The sequence below is a fragment of the Vulpes vulpes genome, chromosome 1, assembly GCF_048418805.1.
Source record: "Vulpes vulpes isolate BD-2025 chromosome 1, VulVul3, whole genome shotgun sequence".
NCBI classification, from domain to species: domain Eukaryota; kingdom Metazoa; phylum Chordata; class Mammalia; order Carnivora; family Canidae; genus Vulpes; species Vulpes vulpes.
In genome coordinates, this window is record NC_132780.1 from 12,325,989 (window position 1) to 12,350,601 (window position 24,613).

Consider the following 24,613-nt stretch of genomic DNA (forward strand, 5'->3'; position numbering starts at 1 on the left):
CGGGGAAGCTCAAGAAACACGAAAACCGAAAGGACTCGAAGAATCGGCGAAGCCGCCAGTATGGCCTACGAGGCTCACATAAATGGCAGAGACGGGTTTGCTCGAGAAAGCCAAAGGAATGGAGCCTGTGGGAAACTCATACGCTTACGACAAACTCTGGGCTCAAAACACAGAGAAGGTCTCTTAGGTGAACACAAACGCGCAGCAGAGACGAGGCGGAGTATGGTGGCCCGACTGGTTCTTTCATAGCCGGAAGCGACTCTTCCCGAGAGGCGTGGCTTAAGCTCTCTGGCCGGATACGGTCGCTGGCGAGTCGGGCGAAATGTGAAATCTCGCGCGAACGCACTGGCGCCGTCGGGGACGGGGCGGGGCTGGCGGCGGGGGCGGGGACCCGGAGCGGGAAGATGGCGGCGGCGCAGGAGGCGGACGGGGCCGGCAGCGCCGTGGTTGCGGCCGGGGGAGGCGGCTCCGGTCAGGTACGGAGGCCGAGAGGGGCCTGAGGGGTTCTTCCCCACCCGGGGGGCCTCCCACGGGGCGTGTCCTGCCCCTTTTCGCGGAAACCCGTGCACTGGGGGCTCCTTACCCAGAGGGACCTTGAGTACCGGGCCCAGGCGGGGCCGGGCAGTCCTGGAGGCCGGACAGTGCGGGGAGCGGGGGCCCTGTTGCACGCCGGGTCCCCTGCACGCTCGCGCTGGGCGGTCACCAGGCTCTGCTCGAGCCAGGAGATAGTGGCGCGGAGGGGTGCAGACTTAACACCCAAGCGCCCTGCTTCTCGACTCTGCGATCCCAGGCTCCAAGACCGTTCCTAAAGTGGACTGGCGTTTAGGGTCTCCCTTGCAGTGCCCGGGATGCGGGCAACAGTGGATTCACTGGGAGTTTTTTAGCTCTGGGGAAGTCAGGTAATCATCGTGGGTGAGGGTCCGGGCTGTGGAGGCCGACAGACCCACTTTACAGACGGGAATCCCAGGAAGAATGAGCCTGAAGTGCTTGCAGAAGGTCACCCAGGTTCGGTTTGGGATCTATTCCATGTAGAAGTTCCCAGACATTGCCGAGCCAGGGTGGTCAGAACTGCGGTGGGTGTGCTTTCAGCACAAACTAATCCATCGGGGGATTTGGTCCAGGTGCCAGTGACTTCTGATGCACTGCTGCCTCAACTAAACCAAAGCTGCAGAACATAATAGTTGAGGCATCCATCCTTCAGGCTTTTAGGGAATGGATGGAGTGACAGCGAGGTGCTGTCGACCCACCCACTGGGATGTCACTGACATGTGGGAGGCAGCACAGGGGAGAAGAGTGCAGGTTAAGAGGGAAGGATGAAGCTGACTTTCTGTGTGACCTTGGGCAAGTTCCTTGTCTTGTTTGGGCTTTCATTTCTCCAGTGGTAAGTGGAGGGGTTCCACAGGATGGCCAGCCACGTGATGGGTCACAAAGATGGTTCCAGCCATGTCCCTGCCATCAGTGGAGTGGAAGAGAAGATTGACACGTAGAGAATTATAGTCTTCAGTGACTAGGATGGTGACATAAGTCTGTGTCAGCGACTGAAGGTGCCCAGAGGAGGGGCAAATAATATCACCTGGGGAGGACACCAGAATTTGATCTGTGTGATAGAGCCCAGCATGCCTGGTTCAGGATCTGTAACCAGGGCCTGGCCTGGGGGCGACATCAGGAGATACTTGTTGAATTAGCTCTAGAGTGAAGACTCAGTCCTTGCCATCAGGCGTTTCCCAGTCTTGCCGAAGGAAGGTCTTTTCTTTCCTGAGTTTCTGTCGATTACTGGGTGGGGGGGGGATGGATCAGAGAGACTAGGGTTCAGGTTGCCCCGATTGCCAGGCTTCCAGGACCCCCGATTTTCTCTAGTCCCATCTCTGCTTAAAATATTTCAAGATTTACTCCTTTGCCTTCAGGGTAAAGTACAAATTCTTTAGTAGATCAAGACCTTGAGTGATCTGAATTTTCTTGCGACTAGACAAAGATTTCTCAGCCTCAGCATTATTGACATTTTGGATTGGTTAAGTCTTGGTCGTGGAGGGCTGTTCCATGCATTGTAGGATGTTTAGCAGCACCCCTGGCCTCTACACACTAGATGTCAGTAGCACACATACTCCTTTACAGTTGTGGCAATGAAAAATGTCCCAAACGTTGCTAAGTGTCCCTTGGGGTAGGGGGAGAGCAAAATCACCCTTGCTTGAGAACCGCTGGATGAGAGGAGTGTCCAGCACTGTGAAGCTCCTTTATTTCCAGCAGTGCGCCTTGCTCTTTCCTCACTGCCTTTGCACACACTCCTCCCTTCTATACCTGGTTGATCCTTACTAGCTCTGTACATCTCAGATGTTCCCTCCCCTAGGAAGCCCTCTCTGACCCTCTCAGACTAGGTCAGGGTTCCCTTGGCCTCCTGGGCTCTCTTGTCCCAGCCATGGCCACTCTGGGTTCTACTGTCTGCCTGTCTCTTCCCCTGCCCTGGGAGCCCTTGGAGGGCAGAACCAGGACTGTCTTGATCAACACTGTCCCCTACACTGCCCAGCTTGGGATCAGGCACAGAGCAGGTGCCCAGTGTTTGTGGAATGAACAGATTTTGAGGCAGAGGCTGGTCTGGGATGGAATTCCCACAGTGGATCAAGGCAGTCAGTGAGGATACCCTGGAAAGCCAATCTTCACACTCCCAGCCCAGCCTCATAGTCTCAGCTGTTTCTGGGCCCCTCAGCCAGTGGTTCTGTAGATTGTGTGTGAGATTGGACATGTGGGTTCCAGAGGAAGAACTGTGTCTTAGTCACTACTATATCCATAGCCACCATACCCGGCATCTCCCCGCCACCGACCCAGGCCTGTGGGGGCCTAGCACAGAGTGGGTGGACCCTCAGCAGTCTCATGCTCCTACCATCCTGCTTCTCCAGCCAGAGGCTCAGACACAGGGCCTACAACCCTGCTCTTCATTCCTTCAGCTGATGTATACTGAGTCCCCACTCCATGCGAGGCCCCAGGCTAATGCTGGGGGCTACGGCTGTGAACAGAACAGAGTCCCGGCACTCTTGGAGCTCATGTTCTATTTAAGTGCTGGTGGATGAGGATAGAAGAATGGACAGGACAACCGTTAATAAGATAAATATATGTAGCAGGTCAGATAGTGATAAGTGCCATGGACAGTAAAGTCTGGGAAGGGGATCGGAAGTGAGAGGTGGGTAAGAGGGTTAAAGTTTAAACAAGGGTAGTCTGGGAAGGCCTCTCTGAGGAGGTGACTTTTATTTGTTTTTTTAAGATTTTGGTTACTTATCTGACAGAGAAAGCACAAGTAGGGGGAGCAGCAGGCAGAGGGAGAGGGGAAAGCAGGCTCCCTGTGGAGCAGGGAGCCTGATGCGGGACTCAGTCCCAAGACCCTGTGATGATGACCTGAGATGAAAGCAGACACTTAACCAACTGAGTCACCAAGACACTCCGACTTTTTTTTTTTTAAGATTGATTTTTTTAAAAAATTTTTTTTAAATTTTTATTTATTTATGATAGTCACAGAGAGATAGAGAGAGAGGCAGAGACACAGGCAGAGGGAGAAGCAGGCTCCATGCACCGGGAGCCCGACGTGGGATTTGATCCCGGGTCTCCAGGATCGCGCCCTGGGCCAAAGGCAGGCGCCAAACCGCTGCGCCACCCAGGGATCCCTTTTTTAAGATTGATTGATTGATTGATTGATTGGAGGGAGCTAGAGTGGGGTGAGGCAGAGAGAGGAAGAGAAAAACTAGCACACCCTGTACTCAGCACAGAGCCTGATGTGGGGCTCAATCCCACAACCTTGAGATTATAATCTGAGCCAAAACCAAGAGTCAGTCACTTAACCGATGCACCACCCAGGGGCCCCTGAGGAGGTGACATTTGAATGAAGACTTGAAGGAGATGAGGGAGGGAGGAATACAGGTTTAAGGTGGTGGGGCAGGGAAGCCTCTCAGATAAAGGGAATGGCAAGTGCAAAGGCCCTGAGGCAACAGGTGCCCAACAATATGAAGGAACAGTGAGGGGGCCTTGTGGCTGAACCAAGTGAATGAGGGGAGAGGGGTGAGGGTAGAGAGGCAGGGGTCGGGGGATCAGATCAGGCACAGACTTGGAAGCCAACATGAAGATTTCGCCTTTATTCCAAGGGAAGTGGGAGCCATGGGATAGTTACCTTTTTTTTTGAAGTATGATAGATAATACAACATTCGCTGTCGTCAGTATGGACTTCAGGGACTTTTCGTGCATTTGCAAAGTACAGCTATCACCACCATCTGGTCACCATTCCCTTAGAACATTCCAGTTCCCTTTTGCAGCCCCTTTGCCCCCAGCAGGGCTCCTTATTACTGGGTGGCATTCCACTGTGTAGATACACCACATTCATTCATCCAGGGGCATTTGGGTTGTTTCTGGTTATTACAAATAATGCCCCTGTGAACATTTGCTCATAAGCTTTCGTGTGTCCATATGTTCTTTTTCTTGGGTAGAGAACTAAGAGTGGGGCTGCTGGTTTGTATGGCAGGTGCACATTTTTCACTTTTTATTTTTACTTATTTTATTTAAAAATTTTTTAAAAGATTTTTTTATTTATTTGAGAGAGAAACAGAGTACAAGTGAGGGGAAGGGCAGAGAGAGAGAGAGAGAGAGAGAGAGAGAGACAAGCAGACTCCCTACTGAGCAGGGAGCCTGACTTGCGGCTCCATCCTAGAAACCCTGAGATCATGACCTCAGCCAAAAGCAGGCACTCAACAACTGAATCACTCCAGGAGCCCCAAACATTTCACTTTTTAATTCCCTGCTGTGTTTTTCAAAGCCGTGGCTCCATTTCCCCATCATTTGTATACAACCGGTCAAGCTTCTGCACACCCTCGCCAACACTTGTTGGCAACTCATTTTGATTGTGGCCAGCTGAGTGAAGTGGCTTCTTACTGCAGTTTCCATTAACGTTTCTGTGGGAGGGTTTCCATCCAGATTGTCCACCAGTGCAGGTTGGAGAACGGACCCAGGGGTCAACCAGACATGGGTGCAAATCTCGGCCTGGCCTCAGCTTCTGTTTTTTGACTCAGAATCAGCTCAGAGCTGCTGGAAACCCTCACTTGGCCCCCAGTGCTCCCGGGAGCAAAGCCAGCCCTGAATAAGGGGGCCCTGTGCCTGTCTCCAACCTTGCCTGCCAACCCTTTCCCTGAACCTGTCCCGCCCCCGGCGTGCCCTTCACCCAAATGTCAAAAATAGCTCCTCAGGCAGGCCTCTGACTGCCTAATCCAGAGTGGCTCCCTGTCCCCAACCCAGTAGCCATCATTGGCCCCTGCTTCTTTCCTCCACAGCCACTTTTCCCACTTACCAGTTTGAATGATGCCGTTGACTGTTCCATCGGTGTGTTTCCCTCTAGACCCTGAGCTCCAGGAAGGCAGGGCCCAGAGCTCTCTGGCCACTGCCTAGCACAGGCCCCGGTGTACAGTAGGTACTCAGGAAGTATATATTTTTCAACACACAAAGGGAATATTTTCTGTCTATAACATACTGGTATTTTCACGACTTGGCCTCTGGGCCAGAGAGAAGAAGTGACGCGTCTAAGATCTCACAGCCAGGAACTGCAGAACCCCAGAACCCCCCCTCCTTTTTGAACCCCCCCCCCCTTTTTTACCATGGTGGCATCTTGCACAGTGGAGGATACAGGGACAAGCTCTTGCTGGTGAAGGGGATAGGAGATGACAAATGCCAGAGAGGGGTGGGCTTGGGGCTGTGGCTGGGGCAGGGCCTGGGCCCTGGAGGGGAGTGAGTTTGGGGGCCCTGGGTGCTGGGGGCAAGCCCTTCAGGGAGCACATGTTGATTTCACAGGTGTTTCCTGAGCCCCTGCTCTGTGCTGGGCAGTGCTTCTGCCCAATGGTGACCATGAAGTCCTGGTCCTGCCTCTTGAAGGCTGAGTGATGAGGGGACAGAACTGGGAGGAGGAAGAGGAGAGGATCCAGGAACCAGCAGGTGCAAGGAGAGGGTGGGAAGAACTTCCCCATCTCAGGCCCTTCCTGACATCATGAGCTGCCCTGCTGCTGAGCATCTGTTTCTGAGTGAAGGTTCTTCTGGGAAGCCCTGCCTGACCTCCCTGACCTGCCCACCCCCCTGAGTCACCCAGATGTAGGTTAGCCCCCACCGAGCCTCCACTTGCCCGGCTGCTAAATGGAATTGTTCATAGTTAGGGCCTCACATGGCAGCGTGTGCTGCGTTCCTCTGTTGTGGCTCACGCTCTGGCTGTGTTTTTCTGTGTCTGTCTCCTGCTGGATTAGGAGCCCCTGGAGGGACAGGCCCTGCACAGGGCTGGCCACAGAGGAGGCCTTAGGAGCTGTATGCCCAGGGAAGGACCTTTCAGACCAACCCAAGCCTTACAGAATCTGGTACTGGTCACCCTGTGCATTGTCCTTAGGAGCCACCTTGCATCCTGGGCCCTGGCTTCAGGGAGCAATCTGGACAGTGCTCACCATCATACTGTCTCTCCCCTTCCTTTCTGTACTTCCTGCTTCTCTTACTGCCTCCTCTGCATTGTCCCCTTATTATATTGTAGGCCTCAGTGCCAGTGGTTCCTTCCTCCAGGGAGCCCTTTCTGACCTCCAGGCTGGACCAGATGTCCCCTATGGGATCATACATCCCCGCCCTGTCCATTCTGGATCATCCCTGTCTGGGAACTGTTTGGCTCCCCCCACTGGACTGTGGTCCCAAGGGGGGTAGCACAGGGCTGTCTTGGTCACCTCTGTATCACTAGCACAGAGTAGGTTTTGGGGGAGTGTTTTTCACTTGAAGGAATAAGGTCCACCACCCTTCCTGGGTGATTTTATTCATCTGTTCTCCAAATATTGGACAGGGCTTTGTCCTTAGCCCTGTGCTGGGCCTTGGCATGAGTGGTGCCTAAGACAGCCCCACCTCAGGTGGCACCCTCCCTCCTTACTCTAGTCTCTTTTTCCTGCAGGTGACCAGCAATGGCAGCATTGGGAGGGACCCGCCGGCGGAGACCCAGCCCCAGAACCCACCACCCCAGCCAGCACCCAACGCCTGGCAGGTCATCAAAGGCGTGCTGTTCAGGTGAGCAGATAATGGTGGGTTTTGTTCACTGAAAAAAAATTCAAGTAAGGAAACCATAAAGAAGAAAAAGTCATTGGGGATGACCATCACCCTATTGGTAGAGATCTTTTTTCAATACAACAGAGTTTTTTTTGTTGTGGTGGTGGTAAAATATACGGTTGTGGGTTTTTTGTTTTGTGTGTTAAGATTTTATTTTTTTAGGCTTCTGGGTGGCTCAGTCGGTTGAGCATCTACCTTCAGCTCAGGTTGTGATCCTGAGGTCCTGGCACTTGAATTCCCTGCTCTGTGGGGAGCTTGCATCTCTCTCTGCCTGCAGCTCGCCTTGTTTGTAATGCATGCGTGTTCCCTCCCCCTTTTTCTGTCTCTATCAAATTTTTAAAAAAAGAAAAAAATTTCTTAAAAAAAAAAAGGAATCCCATGCTTTACCAACTCAGCCAGCCAAGTGCCCCTAAAATGTACATTATTAAATTGCTAGGGATGCTGTAACAAGTAGCTTAGACTGGGGGGCTTAAGCAACCAGAAATTTATTTTCTTACAGTTCTGGAGTCTACAAGTGAGATCCAGGCATCAGTTATGTCTGGTTTCTTCTGAGGCCTCTGTTCTTGGCTTGTAGATGGCCATCTTCCTGTGTCCTTACATGGTCTTCCCACTGTGTGTGTCCGTGTCCTAATCTTTTATAAGAACACCAGCCTACCCTAGTGGCCTCATTTAGCTTTAATCACCTCTTTAAAGGCTGTATCTTCAAATACAGTCACTGAAGTACTCAGGGTTAGGACTTCAACATATGAATTGTGGGGAGGGACTGGGACACACATAAACAGTTTAGGCATAACATATACATTACATAAAATCTTCCATTTTAAAACCTATTTTAAAGTGCATAGTTGTGCAACCATCACTACCATCCATCTCCAGAACTTTATTATGTTCCCAAACTGAAACTCTATGTCCATTAAGCCACTTAGGCCCCATTTGCCTTCCTCCCAGCCCTTGGCACCCACCGTTCTACTTTCCATCTCTATGAACTTGACCGCTCTACTTACCTCATAATAAGTGGAGTCATACAGGCTGTCTGTTTGTGCCTGGCTCGTGGTGATCTTTGTATGTGTGCATTCAAATGGCCATTGCTGGGCAGTGGGAGCACAGGGCCTGCCTTCTGGAATCCTGGCCTCTAAGTGAGGCCCTGGGGAGATGCCAGGTGGAGCAGGGCCGTATACTGGAGGCTAACTTCTGCCCTGCCAGCCTAGACCTGCCGACGGTTCCCTTCACTGTTCTGGGCCCTTTTTTTTTGCCCATATGCCAAATGGACATTTCTTTATCTTTCCAGAGATGTATTTTAGCGAAATATTCAAGAGACAGGCTATGCATTTAAGCAAGCGCTTTTTCTCTTTATCAGCTATAAGGAATTCCATGGCAGAGTTTTTTGTTTATTAAAGTCTCATTTAAATTCCAGTTAGTTCATCTATAACAGTTTCAGGTGTACAGTGTAGTGAATCAATGCTTCATACATCACCTGGTGCTTGTCACAAGTGCACTCTTTCATCCACATCACCTGTTCCCTCCTTCCCTGCACCCACCTCCCCTCTGCTGACCAGCAGTTTGCTCCCCGTAGTGAAGTCTGTTTCTTGGCTTATCTCTTTCTCCATCTCTTTTTTTTTTCTTTCCTCCTTTGTTTTCTTATTTAAATTCCACATGTGAGTGAAAGCGTATGGTATTTGTTCTCTGACTTATTTCGCTTAGCATTGGATTCTAGCTCCATCCATGTCATGGCAAATGCCAATCTTTCATCTTTTTTTATGGATTAGTAATATTCCATTGTGTATATATACCACATCTTTATCCATCCCATCAGTCGATGGATGCTTGGGCTGCTTCCAAAATTGCGCTGTTGTAAATAATGCTGCTTAAAACATCGGGGTGTATGTATCCCCTTGAATCACTATTCTTGTATTCTTTGGATAAATACATAGCAGTGCAATTGCTGTGGCTCTATTTTTAACTTTTTGAGGAACCTCCATCCTGTTTTCCAGAGTGGCTGCACCCATTTGCACTACCCCTTGTGGTACAGGAGGGAGCGTCCCTTTTTCTCCACATCCTCATGCTGCAGAGTTATTTAAAACAGTCATCCCCTTATTAGTATGTCCTAACGCGCTATGGCCTGCTACAAGGGAGCCTGGGAAATGTGCTCTTTGTTCTGGGAAACTAAGCACCCTGCTGAAATCAGGAATGTTGTTACTGAGGAAGAAGAGGGTGGTTTCGATGGGTCAACTACTTGTCTCTTCCAGTTTGTCTTGTTTTGTTTCTAAATTTATAAGTAATACACACTTATTGTAGAAAGTAAATTCAAAGAATATAGATATGTAGAAAGAAGAAAGTCACAAAGAAGTGTGATGGATTGGTGGCCATCCTGTAAGCACACACCTGCAGTTTGCCTTCAGGGAGATTGTATAAAGATGCTCATGGACGGTTGTTTAACCTGGAGAAAAACCCCAAACAGCCTGCTTGTCCAAACTGGAAGAGCTGTGTGTCTTGGTTGGCCAATCATCCCTCTTGTGCCTGAGTTTCCACCTCAGAGTTCGGAATCCTGCCAGTTAGCTCACAGGTCACGAAAGGATGCCACGAGGTTCGTTTCATCTTGGGGGAGCAGGAGCTGGCACCCACTCAGAGTTGGCCAGGGTCACTTTTGTTGTTAAATGTTAAAAAAAACCTTAGAGCATACAAAGAGAAACAAGTGGGGGGGAAAAAGCCCACAATCCCAGAAGCAGTCAGCAGTCATATTTTGGTGTGGGACAGGCCCACCTGCCTGATGTCCTCCAACAGTGTCACCCAGGATGTGGAGAGAAGCTGTGTAGGAAAGAGATTCCTTGCTGTTCTGCCCAGACTCTTCCCTATGGAGCTTCTGTTCCCTCACTCCTCTGTTCCACTCTTCCCTGCCCTTCCCCACTGTGTCCAGGAAAGACTTGGAATTTTCTTACCTATCAGTTTCTTTTTCTCATGCTCCAAGCAGCTCTGGATAAAGATTATTTTTATCTTTCCCTTCACTTTTACATAAGAGCAGCCTACTTTGCACAGTTCTGCACCTTGATTTTTTTTTTCATTAACAATATATCTTAGAAATCTTTTCACATCAGTACATAAGGGCACTTCCTTCAAATAGACATTTTTCATAGAGTCCCAGCTTAGGCTCATTTCCTTCCTTAGAACCAGACAGCACCAAACATCAGCCTGACTGGGTGCCTGGAAACCATCCCATCTGGCATTCTGGAAGTGGGGTTTGGGGTTGGTTCTCAGGGGCCTGTGAACTCTCCAAAGCTTCAGATAGATGGTGTGAGAATGGCCTTTTTCTGAGGAGAGGGGGTGGAATCTGGTTCTCAACACCTCTTTGCATTTTACCAGTGGTTACCTGGTGTGCGGGATGGGATGATTACTGGGTGGGAGGGTTTTCATTATGTCTTTTCATCTGTTTAACATTTTTCTGAGCCCGTGAACATAGGGTCCCTAGGTGGGGTGGGAGAGAAGATTGAATGTCTCCTTTATTTGCTTATTAGTGCAGGAGGTAGAAAAGTATCAGGTGAGAGCCAGTCCCCCCTAGGCCTGTCCATAGGCTAGGGCTTCCTGGCCTGGGGTGTGTGGATGGAGGGGTGTGGCCATGTGCCCTCTGAGAGGATCTACAGAGCTGTGTGTGTACAGGTACACATAGGTGTTATTCAGGGGACCAGGGATCTGGAATCCTAAAATATGTCTAGTCAACTCAGCCTCGTTTCATACCCAGGGACCCAGCAGCCCAGAGTGGGTGGGACTCCTGCAGGCCACACTGAGCTAGGGCAGAGCTGCCAATGGGCATCCTTGCTCCCGCACTCTCCCTTGGCATATTTACTCAAATGGGAGCCTCTCTTGGGATGTGGAGGGGTCCCCCGAGATTACCAGTTCCAGACCTTCCTCAGCCATGTGCGTCGGGGACATCTTGAGGAGGCAGCAGATGGCTCAGCTGGCCCATGACCCCTGAGACCCCAGACCTCAGGGTTCCATAGCTCCTACAGGCAGAGACAGGTCCCTGTGCCTGATCCTGCCCTGCAGTGTGGTTTGGGGCCCACCTACACTAGAATTCCCTTGTAGTGTTTTTCCATTCCAAAGAGTTTGCCTTTTTCCTGTGATGAAACTAATAATAGCTAACACTTCTAAAGTACTTACTGAGTGTATACCAGGCTTCATTCTAGGTAATGTATATTTATCATGGATACATATGTGTATGCACTTAGATACAGATATATATCCATGCATTTGATGATTATAAACAACCCTATGAGGTAGGTAGTGTCATCATCCCTATTCTAACTGTTGAGAAAACAGGCCTGGAGAGGGTAAGAGGTTAAGACTCTTGCCTATGGTTACACAGGTGGTGAGAGTCAGAGCTGGGCTTCAGATCCAGGTATTGCAGCTTAGAGGCTGAGCATTTAATCTCTGCTATGTTGCTTTTCATATCTGTAATTAGTAAATACTTGTCTCATTTAATAATTACACAGTAGCATGTGTCTGAGAGACCTGAATTAACATAATAGAAGTTTTTTATTTTTCTCATGTGCTATTCTGGACTTAGACCAGAATTCCACAGTCTTCTGCAACCCAGATTCCTTCCTGCATTTTGTTCCACTGTCACTACGTTTTGCCCCTTATCTGCATGGCCTAGGGATGGCTACTGAAGATCCAGCCATCGCATCTGCATTCTAGGAGGGAAGAAGAAATCAAGGAGGCATCCTGTGTCTCTTTAAGGACACATCCAAAGCCCAGCACAATACACAGTGTTTACATTTTATTGGCCAAGACGTCACCCTGTGTCCACTCCTAGCGAGGCTGGAATTATTGTCTTTATTCTGGGTAGCCAAGGGGTCCAGCTAAAATTTAGTTTTCCTTTTGAGAAAAAAGGGGAAGATGGATCTTGGGAAACATCTAGCAACCTGCTACAGTTTTGTTTGGGGGCTTTTCTTTTGTTCATTAAAAAGCAAGAAAGAAGTTAAAAAAGAAAAGCCTAAAGAAGAAAGTAAAAACCACTGAAGGATAACCATCATTCATCATTACCATATGATCCTTTTACATGTTGACTCATATAAATGCTGGGTTTTGTTTGTTGTTGTTGTTTTTTTAAGTAAACTCTATGCCCAGTGTGGAGCCTGAACTCAGGAGCCTGAGATCAAGAGTCACATACTCCACCCACTGAGCCAGCCAGGCACTCCTGGGTTTTTTATTCGGAATTTTTTAAGGTAGTATTGTGTTTTGCAGTTTATTTTTTTTGCTTACCTGTACACCTTCTACTCCCTCAAACCAGGAAATCCCTTTGAAAGTCTGATGTGTATCATTTCATATCTTTTTCTGTTTTTATATCAGCATAAAGGTGCAGATGCACGGTTTGGAGGGTATTTGGGTGGGTGTGTTTTTGTTTTAAGATTTTTTTTTTTAAGATTTTATTTATTTATTCATGAGAGACACAGAGAAAGACAGAGGCAGAGACGCAGGCAGAGGGAGAAGTAGGCTCCATGCAGGGAGCCTGACGTGGGACTCGATCCCGGGTCTCCAGGATCACACCCTCAGCTGAAAGCGGTGCTAAACCGCTGAGCCACCTGGGCTGCCCTAAAACTAGTATTGATATGTTCTTAGTATATTCATTTTTACTAAGTTTTTCCAAGTTGTTTCCAACCGCAGTGCTGGTCTGAATAGCCTAGGCCAATATTGCTACAAATTGGGACTAATCCTTTACTTCCTGCCTGCTTCTCAAGTGTTCAATTGATTGGAAGTTCTAAAATATTGCTCTCAAGGATGCCTGGGTGGCTCAGTGGTTAAGCGTGTCTGCCTTTGGCTCAGGGCATGATCCTGGAATACCAGGATTGAGTCCCACATCGGGCTCCCTGCAGGGAGCCTGCTTCTCCCTCTGCCTGTGTCTCTGCCCCTTTCTGTGTCTCATGAATAAATAAATAAAATCTTTTAAAAAAATAAATAAAATGTTGCTTTCAAAGGTGCTGTGCCTCTAAAATGCTGAGATTCCAGATTCTTTGACTTTGAGATTCCAGGGGCCTGGCATATCAGGTTTCCTGCGTCCCAGGTTAGAAGGCCCATGCCCTGCAGCCCTGTGGCCACCAGGGGTTTTTGGAGGCCTCACGGGGCGGGGGGGGTCTACGTGGAAATGGGGGCAGCACCCCAGACATGGCCTCTGGGGGCCTCCGGTCTTCCCACACCAGTGACTACCTGCTTAGGGGCCCTCCCTGCTTGGTCAGCAGCACTGGGTCATGCCCCACGCGTGCTATCAGAAGGAGGTCGGGTGGGCCCACATCGGGAAGGAAAGGCTTGGGATTCACTGTGTGCCCTGCTTGCCTCCTCAGGATCTTCATCATCTGGGTCGTCAGCAGCTGGTTCCGCCGAGGGCCGGCCCCACAGGACCAGGCAGGCCCCGGAGGAGCCCCGCGCGTCGCCAGCCGCAACCTGTTCCCCAAAGACACTTTAATGGTAACTGCCAGCCCAGAGGCCAGACTCGGGAGACAGCCATGTAGGGGAGGCTGTGAGGGAGTGACATAGGCAGTCAGGACAGACAGGTCCTTCATTGCCATCAGCTGGCCACAGGTCTGGACTTGAGGGACTCCAGCTCCATTCTCAGCCGATGGAGCCTGTATCACTTAACACCCATAAGGAAAAAGTAAATTATTTGGGTTTTGTAGGGGAAGACGGGCATCAGAGATTTCCCTCCTTGTTTATAAACTGTTTTAAGTGCCCAGCCCTGGGATGTGAGTGAGGTAGGGGTGGGGGTGCGGGGTGGGGCACCAGTAAAAAAAAAAAAAACTGTTTTAACAGGGTCCTGATGTAATGTATTTCAAAAGTATGTTCAGGCCTTAAAAGTTGCAAAGGGAGAAGAAAAAAAAGTTGCAAAAGGAGGTGTGCAGGGACGGGAAGGGATGAGGTTGGGGAGAGAGAGTGGGGAGCCGAGCAGAGGCAGCTGCCGAGAGTGAGAAGAGGGAGGTGTTTGTGTCCCATGAGGTCCCAAGGGGCCGAGGCTCGGGGTTCCGGAGCCCTTGCAAGAAGGGCCCAGACCCCAGTAATGGAGACTTCTCCCACCTTTCACTTCTCCGCAGATCTGGGAACCCCGATTGCGTAGAATTCCAGGGTAGCGAGTGGTCACCACTGCTTGGAGTTGCTCTGTCATTGGACCTTTAGGGCTCTGTTCAGAGATGGCCACGGGGCACTCTCTGAGGCCCGGCTTCTCCATTTGCCCTGTGTTTGCAGGAGTCCGCTCACCCTCTTGCAGCTCTCCACTGTGCTCTAGCCATGAGCCTGTAGAGCTCTGACCAGGAAGGGGTCAGATAATTCAAGGAGACTTGATCCCTTCTGACCCCAAATTCTAACTATTTTTTTTTTTTTTTAAGTAAAAACATGGGAGTTGGACTCCCTGAGTTGCATGCCCTACTGCCTGAGCCCATCAGGCCGGCCCCAAATTCCAATTGGCAGGCCAGCCCTTCTTCAGTTGTGGGTTTCTTGTTTTTTTGCTTTTTTTTTTTTTTTTTCCCTCATGGACATAACAGACTCAGACCAGGACAGTTGTGGAGGGTTTGAGAAAGGAGAAAATTTATTCCACCGGCAGGTATTCTTTACTAGGCCTGTGTCTGCTCCCTCCATGAAATCATTCACATGAGCGTGCCGACCACTGCCATGGCTCTCAGGCTGCTCTTTATCCATTGGCCTTCAGAGGCTGTCTGCAGCAGCCCTGAGCTCTACCCTCCCCTCTCCTCGCAGAACCTGCACGTGTACATCTCAGAGCACGAGCACTTTACAGACTTCAATGCCACATCAGCACTCTTCTGGGAGCAGCATGACCTCGTGTATGGTGACTGGACCAGTGGCGAGAACTCAGATGGCTGCTACGAACACTTCGCTGAGCTGGACATTCCACAGGTGGGTTCAACTCCTGGCTTCTGGCTCCAGGGCTGCACTTCTCACATTGAGAGGCCTTTCCTTGAACCAACTCCCAGCCCTGCAAACCTGAGTGGGTGCTGCCTGTGGTTCACATGCCCCATGACCACGGGGAGGCCCTGGAGGTCTCTGGGCCTTGACTTCCCCATCTGAAAGGTGTGAATAGGGTTGGAATTGGCCTTGGATCCTTCCAGCTATCTCCAGGGTTGTGTAAACCTGTGCTTTAAACCCAGGAAAAATTAATAACCAACCTTCGGGGGATGTCAGGCTGCTGGGTTTGTAGTAGTAGTTAATACTGATGAAGCACTTACTAGCATAGGGCACCAAGCTAGGCTGACTGGTGGGAGCCTACCCATGAAGTGGCAGCTATCCTTTCCATTTCACTGACTGATAAGGAAACAGAGGTACAGAGATCTTGGGGGACCTACAAGATCAGATATTGTGCGAGATTGGAGTTCAGGCTATCTGGCTTTGGACTCTCACAGCCCCAGGCTCAAATCCTGCCTCCTCCAGGAAGCCTTCCTTGACACTCAGGCTTGGGCAGTGGGCCGTCTCTGGGCTTCTGCATCCAAGCCTGTGCACAATGGGTTGTCAGTCCCGGGGCTGGTGTAGTCACCGCTGTGTGCCCAGCTCTGCCCAGCATGAGGCCAATACATCAGCCTATACACACATTAGTGAATATGATGAATCAGTGAATCAGTGGGTGTTGATATTTCTTCGGGCTCCCTTCTCATTCATTTCTCCCCAGCCTGTCTTCTCCTCGGCCCCTGGTGGGGAAAGGGCTTGTTTGCTCTGTGTGCCTGGAAGCAGAGTCTGGGCACCATCTTTATGAGGCAGGTGGGATAACTGTGCAGGGGCCAGCTCCACCAAGATCTCCAGCCCAGCCCCCAGAACCCTCCCTGAGACGCCATCCCAGGAAGGCTGGGGGTGGGGGATGTGGCAAGTTGGATGGTGAGAGCCATTCCCAAGCATGCCAATCTAAGCCTCCTTCTCAGCTTTGGGGTGGGAGGTGGCCCAGTTGTGCCTGATTTTAATTTACTGTTTGTATTTCCCACACAGGGCCACAGGGGAAACCCCAAGTTTGGTCAGGAGCAAAGGAGCTTGGGGGGGTAGCAGAGCCCAGCTGGAGCTTTCCCTGGGGTTTCCACGGGAGAAGAAAGGCAGGCAGGGGAAACATCTTAGGATTGGCTCCTTGGGATGTTGGTGGGCTGTGGGTTAAAGGGGTGGTCTCCAACTGCGTGTACCCGATGTACCCTGTCCTGGGTGATTTAGGGAAGCTGAGTATATGAGTTAGATCAAGGGAGCGGGTAGAGTATGGGCTTGAGATTGGCCAGTTTGCATATGAAAGGTGTGTTCAAAGGTAGGTGAGTTGTCTTTAGGAATGAGTAGCCCTGGAAGGGGCAGTCTCTCCCTAACCAGCTAAGGACCCTCCCCACCTGAAGATGTTAAAACAGTAAAAATACATAAAATATGATTAACGCAAAGGTGGGTTTAAAAGGCAGGGAAGTGAGGGGGACACGGTGTGACTGAGGCAATCTGTTGTGCCTCGAGCTCAGACAGAGGCCTCACATTGGCCATCCAGGGCCTCAGGCAAGTGGCCGCCCTCTTGGGTTTTCTCGTCTGTAACAGGTGGGAGTGAGAGTAGTTCCCATCCTGGGGAGACAGGAGGTGACAGACAGGCATAGGCAGCGCGGAGGACACAGATGGTGCGAGGCAGAGCTGCACGGGAGCCCACAGACTGGGTTCAGATCCACTTATTCACCACATGTTACACAATCTCTCCATGTGAGGCCCAGCTGCGGCATCTGAAAGATGGGAGCTGTAATAGCATGGAAAGCATAAGGTTTATGTGGTTAGCTAGACAACTGAGAACCCCCTGGATTCAGTGCTTACAGTCTGGTGCCCGGAGCAGGGTCTGGGACTCATTGTTTTACTGTTGACTGGGTTAGAACTGCTGGCGTTACTGAGCTCCTCCTGTGTGCCCAAGTGGCAGTGCTGGGTGCCCTCAGATAATCTTTCCACTGCTGTGCGTTCAGTGCTGGTTATCTGCGTGGTGAGGGCAGACCTGAGGCCCAGCGAGGCGGAGCCTGGGGGTCCCACAGCCCAGATGTGCTGTAGCCGGGACTGGTATCTGAGCAGCTCTGATGTGAGCTGTCTGCTCTCCATCCCTCAGCCCCTCTGCCCACCCAAGCACTCGGTAATGGGAACCTGGGGGTGGTGAAGCTCCTGGGCCAGGTGCCACGAGGGAGTTCGGCATGTCCTTTTTTTCCCTATTGGCTTGCCTTGCAGAGTGTCCAACAGAATGGCTCCATCTACATCCACGTCTACTTCACCAAGAGTGGCTTCCACCCAGACCCCCGGCAGAAGGCCCTCTACCGCCGGCTCGCCACAGTCCACATGTCACGGAGTAAGCACTCCCGCTGTGCAGTCGACCCCCAGTACCAGGTCCCCAAGGGTAGGCAGGCAGCCCAGGCCCAGGGAGGCTGGGTTCGAGCCCCCCCCGCCCCCCAACCTCTGCCTCTGTGGACACCTGTGAGCAGATGGGAGCAGAGTCAAAGAGCAGGCAGAGAAAGGGATTTTTGAAAGGCAGGGGACAGTGTTTATAGAAGGGCGGGGCCGGCTTGTGCACACTGCCCCGCCTGGTCAAAGGAAACGCTTGAGAACAATCTGTGAACTAACAACAGAAGGAGTGAGGTTGTGGGAGGTGGGGTGGTGGTGGGGGGCAGGAGGACCTCTGGCCTTTGCTTCATCCACTATGATGTCTGTGAGTGCATCTGTGTTACCCCCTTGCATGCAAACGGGTGCTGCACAAATGTGCTGCCCTTTGGGGGATTTTATGGGGAGGTGCCTGGCTCCCCAGCCGCCTGTGTGGAGGATCCCATGTGAGTGTGCTGTGAGGGCCACGCAGCCGGATGAGGTACCCCATTCTCATTCTGGCTGGCCACCCGGCTCTCACTGGCTGCCAACCACTAGAATCCCAACTGCGAGAACAAACCCCAGGGATGGTGAGTGACCCTGAGAAGCCCTGGGTCAGGGCGAGCCACTTGGACTTCTGACATGGCCCAGTAGTGACCAGGGGTTTTCTCCACCTGGAGCGTCGTCTTCAATTTCATCTCTTCTTGCACACACGTGGTTCAGAATTCAAGTCATCTAACAAGACCGTGCAAGTCCTCAGGCTCCTGCTCACCTCTCTCTTGCTCCCCGTTCCCACTCCCCACAGCCAGCTGCCTTCAAGCTCCTGTAGCTGTTTCTCGAAGCTCCCCTAAACCAGGCGATACTGCAGTTTCTTGTTTTTTCTGTTTGGGTCATTTTCTCTGGACTTCCTACTCTGGAAGAGAAAGGCCCAACACAGGACTAAGATTTTGAGATTAACAATCAGTGTTTAGGTGCTTTTGAGTACATGGCTTTATTTGCATTGGAGCCACATGGTGAACATAGTTTTTTTTCCCCTTCCTGTCCAACTTCTCGTTTTGTATGAGGTTAATCATGGCTGTGGTCTTTTGCTCCCTCTTGGTGTCTTTGTCCTTGAGTCTGCTGTCTCCCGAGTGGCAGCCCTGGGGATCTCTCGCCATATTTGAGTTTCAGCAGATCTAGAAACTCCCTCAGAAAGAATCCCACGCCCTTCTCGCGATTCTCGTGTGCCCATCTCACTTTTATTTCATCGTGCCTGGAGATTTAGTTCAGATCCCTTGGCTGTTTCTGTGCAGGGCAGTAATAGGTATGCTTCTACTTGTGTGGGTTAGGCCTTTCCTAACTTTTGGGGGGACAAAAATATCCCAAAGGATGATGATATTTTCATCATTGCCCGTAGTGGGCCACACAAAGAGTTGGCGACCCCGTCTGAGCCTCCACGACTGATTTGGAAAAGTCCCTTCATGCGTGCTGAGCTCTGCTCTGTGAGTGTGTCTGTGGAATGTGATCCGTGGAATGTTCTGCCCGGTTGGCTTCTGTTAGCAGGATCTGGTGCAGGCAGAGGCAAGCAAAGGGAGTGGGGCTGGCGGGGGTAGTCTCCACAGTTGGGGCCCGTGAGCTTTATCAGGGGTCCGGGTTAACCGTGGCTGAAGCCTCAGAGGTTACCTTGAATGTGACCCAGGAGAACGGTTGCTCCCTCATCCCAGTTGCCCCTGATCAACACCAGCATTCTTTTCTGTGGTTCTGCCTTTGGTGAACGTGATCTGTATCAATGTGTGGGTTAAGGTCATGTCCATGGTCAGTGTGACACATGTTGGGGTGGTCGACAGAAAATCTGCAGCCCGTGGACCTGAAAAGCCCAGTAGGATCCTCCAGACCTCCCTCCCCAGTCTCACAGCTGGGACCCCTTGGAACAGGGACTTGAAGGGCCTCAGCGCTGGCCACACACCAAGTCCAGAGGGAAGAATGAGAGTGTGGGATCAGAGAAGACCCCTCTCTCCCCGAAAGGCTCTAGTCACTGCCTAGAGCAGCACAGTCCCATAGATAGCCACCAAAGTCCTTTATGCTTCCTAGTGGTCATGTTAGTGTTAGCGATAATTTTATTGAAGTCAACATGTTGTAATTTCAACATGTGATCCATGTAAAAAAATAGCGAGATATTTTACATTCTTCTTTGCATTAGGTTTTCAAGTCCAGTGTGTATTTTGCACTCAAAACAGATCTTGGTTCAGACCAGCCACATTGTCAGTGTCCATAGCCCTCACGTGCCCAAGGACTGGACTGGCTGGTGCAGTTCTAGAAGCTCTAACTCCAAGAAAAGGGGACTCTTCTCTCCCAAAGAAGCCAGGTCCATCCCATGTTATAATCCAGTCTGAATGCCACCAAGTTGTAGAAGGTTCTCCACCTGAGCCAAAGCCTCTCTCCTCCTGGGGTTGGGCTGGGCACAGCCACTCTCTTTCCTGGACAGCCTCTCCCAAGTGTGGAACAGCAGCAGAGCACGTCCCCCTGTAAGCTTTCCTCTAGGATGCCCACCCTCGGGTATTGCCTGTTCTCCCTGGACCTCGGGGCAAGGACTCAAATAACTACCATGATAGAAGCTGGGGGTGCCGTTCATGTTAACAGGAAGAGCAGCAGGTCCCGGATGGAAACCAAAAGCCAATTCCCAGAAGCATTTCTGAGCTTGAGTTCATCCATAGACTCCAAAAGCCCTGAGCCCTGGTTCTGAGTGGGTGGGAGGGATCTGGGCCCTGTGGTTTGTGGAAGTGTGATGGTCAGGGATTCTATCTGGCTGTGCTCTGGAGAGCAGAGCTACTTCACAGTGGTCCTGCCAAGAAGAGGTGGCACTTTGAACCTCATTCTCCAGAGGAGGGACTGAAGCCTAGGGAAGTGATGTAGCTCTCACCAGCGTCCCTTGGGGAGATAGAGCCAGGATGTGACCCCAGAGCCCCAGCTCTCTTTCCCATTTCCCCATCTCTCCCTTCCACAGGGGCAGGATGGAGAAGTCACAAGAGGGGCAGGCTGTGGTTTGTCTTAGCATAAGACCTAAAAAGTACCAGGCTGGGGTGGATGAGGGGCAATGGGGTATAAGCAAGCACCAGCCTCTTTTTTTCTGGCAAGTCTTGGCAGTCTTCTGGGCAGGGCGACAGGGAGCCTGTAGCTTACCTGGTCTCCAAAAGAGGAAGTGTGGTCCACTCCAGACTGGGGATTCACAGCCCCAAAATATTTCTCACATTGGTGGCTCAGGCCTTCTCCAGAATTGTCTGCAGCCTGCCCATCAATGTTCGTGTGTTCTACTAGTTGTCAGTCCTGGGATTCTCAGTCTAGAGGAGGTGGACAGCAGACACACCAACCAATGGGGAGGCGAACTTGGGGCTGGGATAAAAAGTGGTGGAGGTGATAGAAACGGTGAAGAAGACGGCAGGACAGGCTCCTGGAGTGGGGTGGGCAGGGAAGCTGGTAGAAGAGGAGCATTTCACCAGGGACTGGAAGGCTATGAAGGAGCCAACCAGGAAGGTTCCAGCCACGGTGGATGCATACCAGGGAGATGGTGCAGCACCTCCAAAGGTCCAGGTTTGGCAGATTTGGGGAGAGAGGAGTGAGGTGCACAAAGGCAGGAGGTCAGTGGGGTCGTGGTGAGTGTTGCAAGAGCCCTGCTCAGGGGTTGGGAGCCTTCTGGGCTTCTGGAGCAGCAGGACATGAATTGCTGTTGCCTCGTGGAGAGAACATCATGGGGGCAAGAGTGGCCACCAGAAGTCCAGTGAGGACTGTGGCCATCAGGAGGGGGACGTTTGTGGCTGGCCTGGTGTGGGGCCCCGGAGAGGTGGGAGGAGTGGTTGGATGCAAGGCTCGAGCTGGAGGGGCATCCCTGGAACTGCTGACAGGATGGATGGAGCAATTTCTGGAGAAGGAAGACTCCCAAGTTTTTGCCTGGGGTGGTTTGGCAGATGTTGGTGTCACTGCAAAGATGGGGAGGTAGACAGGATTAGGTTTGAGAAGGCAGTTCAGGCTTTCTGGCTCCCGTGTAATCCACTGTGGGGTCAAGAGTGCAGCTAGGAGACCAGCGAGTGGCTGTTGGCGGGCAGAGGTCTGGTGTTTGGTGCCAGCGGGTCTCATGTCCACCCTCTCCCCACTACCCAACAGTGATCAACAAATACAAGCGGCGGCGATTTCAGAAAACCAAGAACCTGTTGACAGGAGAGACAGAAGCTGATCCAGAAATGATCAAGGTGAACATGAGAGGAGCTGTCAGCCCTTGAGGGAGTGTCTGGGCCCTTCCCAGCCCCCTGAGCTCCCTTCTGGCATTACCAGTGAGCCACTGTAGCGGCTTGGTCAGGCTGCCTCACCTCTCTGAGCCTCTGTTTCCTCTCTGGAAACCAGATGAGGAATCAGAGCTACCTGTCAGGATGGGGAGGATTCCAGGCAAGGGTGTAGCAGTCAGCCCCTATGGAGCAGGTGCTCTGCACACCATGCACGCACGCACTTAGATGCTCCGCATCAGAGGATCCTGTCAAGAGGATCCTGTCACTATTCCCATTTGTAGACAAGGAGACTTGCCCCAGGATTCACATCCAGGCAGCCAGGCCCCAGAATCCAGGCTCAGCCTGACACAGAGTCAACAGCTGATAATGTGACTCTAGCAGGAATATTCTCTGGCAGGCTGGGGTGTTTAACCAGTGGTGAGCACCAGGAGCTTTCCTTTCTCCACAAGGAAGAGAGGGACGGGAGGGGGCGGGAGGCAAAGGAGGGATAGGGGGATGATCCCCAAGTGTGGAGGCTGAGTGTGGGCCTCACATCCATGTTGTTATGAGGCCAGGCTTTGCAGCCTGGCGTTATGACCCCAACCACACCCTCATGCCTCAGTTTCCTGCTCTGTTAGGTGGCTGGGGAGGGGGGATCCAGGGCAGTGAGTCAGGAGGAGGGAAGACTCTGTAAAGGCTGGCATGGGGGTTCATCTGGGGTAAGCCCTTGGCCAGTGGTCACTGTGGTAGTTGCTCTTCTGCTGTCTCAAATGTCACGGAAGCCCTCAGAAGGAAGCAGGCAGGTGCCTCCGAGGCCTACCTCTCCAACCCCATCTCACCCCATCTTCCCTCAGAGGGCCGAGGACTATGGTCCCGTGGAGGTCATCTCCCACTGGCACCCCAACATCACCATCAATATTGTGGACGACCACACGCCGTGGGTGAAGGGCAGTGTGCCTCCTCCTCTGGACCAATGTGAGCCCCCAGCCCCCTTGATCCCCAGCCCCAGCTGTTTTCCTTGTCTCCCGGGCCCCAGCTCCCTGAGAGATCTGACTGGGATCTGACCACTCTCAGGCTCCATCCCCGCCTCCCCCAGCACTCCTGTTTCCTTTCTATACCTCCTGGTGATCCCAGCACTGACCACCTGTGTGCCCAAACCAGTCTTCTGGCAAGTGTCATCAACCCATGAGTTGTGGCCAACTTTGGAAGTCAGGATGGCATCGCTTAAAAACCCAGATTTCTGACTTCTTTTATAAAACCCTGGTATGTGGTAATCGCAGGCAGCTGTGGGTTGGGGCTAAGCCACAGATGTCCCCTTCAGGTGAGGCCTGCCCAGCCCTTTCTACCCTGTCCAGCTTCTCGTGTAGCCGAGAAGTATACCCCGTTCCCTGGTCTCTGTCAGAGGTCCCTTTAGGAATCTGAATCTGCCACCTTTGTCATTGGAGGCCCAAGGGATCTCCCCACCCTCTGGGGTGCCGGCGGCCCGCAGCCCAGGCTGAACAGTGCCCCTGCCCCACATGCCCGCAGATGTGAAGTTCGATGCCGTGAGTGGTGACTACTACCCCATCATCTACTTCAACGACTACTGGAACCTGCAGAAGGACTACTACCCCATCAATGAGAGCCTGGCCAGCCTGCCACTCCGTGTCTCCTTCTGCCCACTCTCACTCTGGCGCTGGCAGCTCTACGCTGCCCAGAGCACCAAGTCGCCCTGGAACTTCCTGGGTGACGAACTATATGAGCAGTCAGACGAGGAGCAGGACTCGGTGAAGGTGAGGCAGGATGGGGGTTTTCCACCACGTTCTTGGACTGCAGGAGGGGAAGGGGAAGTGGGCCCACTAGCAGCTTGGGGACCTCCAGCCTCAGCTCTCTACCCAGTTTCACAACCTCCCGGGCTCCATCCCTGCAGCAGGCCCTGGCTGGCTCTGGGGGTCCTGCTCCGAGGCTTCTGTGGGTCTCGTTATCCTGTCACAGCTTTTCTGTCGGCTCAGCCAGGCCTTTTCGGGTCTGGACCTACACCCTGGCCCCTGCGACAGCCTGGCTCCCTGACCCTGGGCTCCGACTGTGTCTCTGCTCCCTCTCACTGCATCCTTGGACATCTGCCTTTGTTTCCACCTTTCTTTTGGCCTGCGTTCATGACCTGGAGACTTGGCTGTGCCTCCCTGGGCTTGTCTTCAGTGTTGAGTTTCCAGTCCTCACCCCAAACTGTCCCTTCATCTGTCTCAGTCACCCTGCTTCTCGCCCCATTGCTGTCCCTCTACCCCCCACCCATCTGTGCATCCTGACTCTCCTGGTGGCCAGCGTACTCTCTCCTTCCCTGGGGCACCCCCCAGGGCTCAGGTCCTCTGGGGTCCAGGGGAAGGAGAGCAGGGCCGGCTGATGAAGGTGCTGCCGTGGTCCCCACTGGGCAAGGACACAGCTGTGCTTACAGGACTTGCCCCCACCCCCACCCCCAGGTTGCACTCCTAGAGACCAACCCCTACCTGCTGGCGCTCACCATCATCGTGTCCATCGTCCACAGTGTCTTTGAGTTCCTGGCCTTCAAGAACGGTAGGGTGGGACCCTGGGGCCTATGGGAGGTTATGGGGAGCCGGGGATAGGAGGGGGTGTGGCACCACCAATGCAGAGGCAGGGGTAGGGCCTATCCCTTCCCTATTTCCCTCCTTCCCCATAGGTTCTCCCTCTACATGGGATGTCTCAGCCCTGCTCTCCAGAGACCCGAGGAGCTGGGGAGGGTAATGGCCCCAAAACTCCCAGCCCAGAAACTCCCGTCCAGTGGGTGTGGTGCTGGGGAAGAAGCTGGCCTGCTGCTCCGGCAGAGGCCGGGATGGTACCACCAGGAAGCAGGGCCGGGGAACTCCAGGCTGGAATCAGGGAAGCCCCAGAACTGCTCCTGCTGCCCTGCACAGCAGGCTTTTTGTTGGGGGAGGCCCCCTGAGGCTGAGTGGATGGGGCCTACCTGAGTG

At 52.2% G+C, this 24,613-nt stretch overlaps 1 protein-coding gene across 1 annotated transcript in view; it reads left to right on the top strand.

Moving 5' to 3' along the window:
- The first annotated feature begins 346 nt into the window (after positions 1–346).
- Positions 347–24,613, top strand: part of CLPTM1 (CLPTM1 regulator of GABA type A receptor forward trafficking) — a 28,555-nt gene continuing 4,288 nt past the window's right edge. Inside the window, exons 1-9 of the mRNA XM_026013786.2 lie at positions 347–476; positions 6,935–7,047; positions 13,419–13,542; positions 14,821–14,979; positions 17,287–17,404; positions 21,550–21,635; positions 22,502–22,622; positions 23,175–23,419; positions 24,104–24,197. Coding sequence (XP_025869571.1) covers positions 405–476; positions 6,935–7,047; positions 13,419–13,542; positions 14,821–14,979; positions 17,287–17,404; positions 21,550–21,635; positions 22,502–22,622; positions 23,175–23,419; positions 24,104–24,197 — 1,132 coding nt within the window. The 5' untranslated portion in view covers positions 347–404. The remainder of the gene's footprint in view (positions 477–6,934; positions 7,048–13,418; positions 13,543–14,820; positions 14,980–17,286; positions 17,405–21,549; positions 21,636–22,501; positions 22,623–23,174; positions 23,420–24,103; positions 24,198–24,613) is intronic.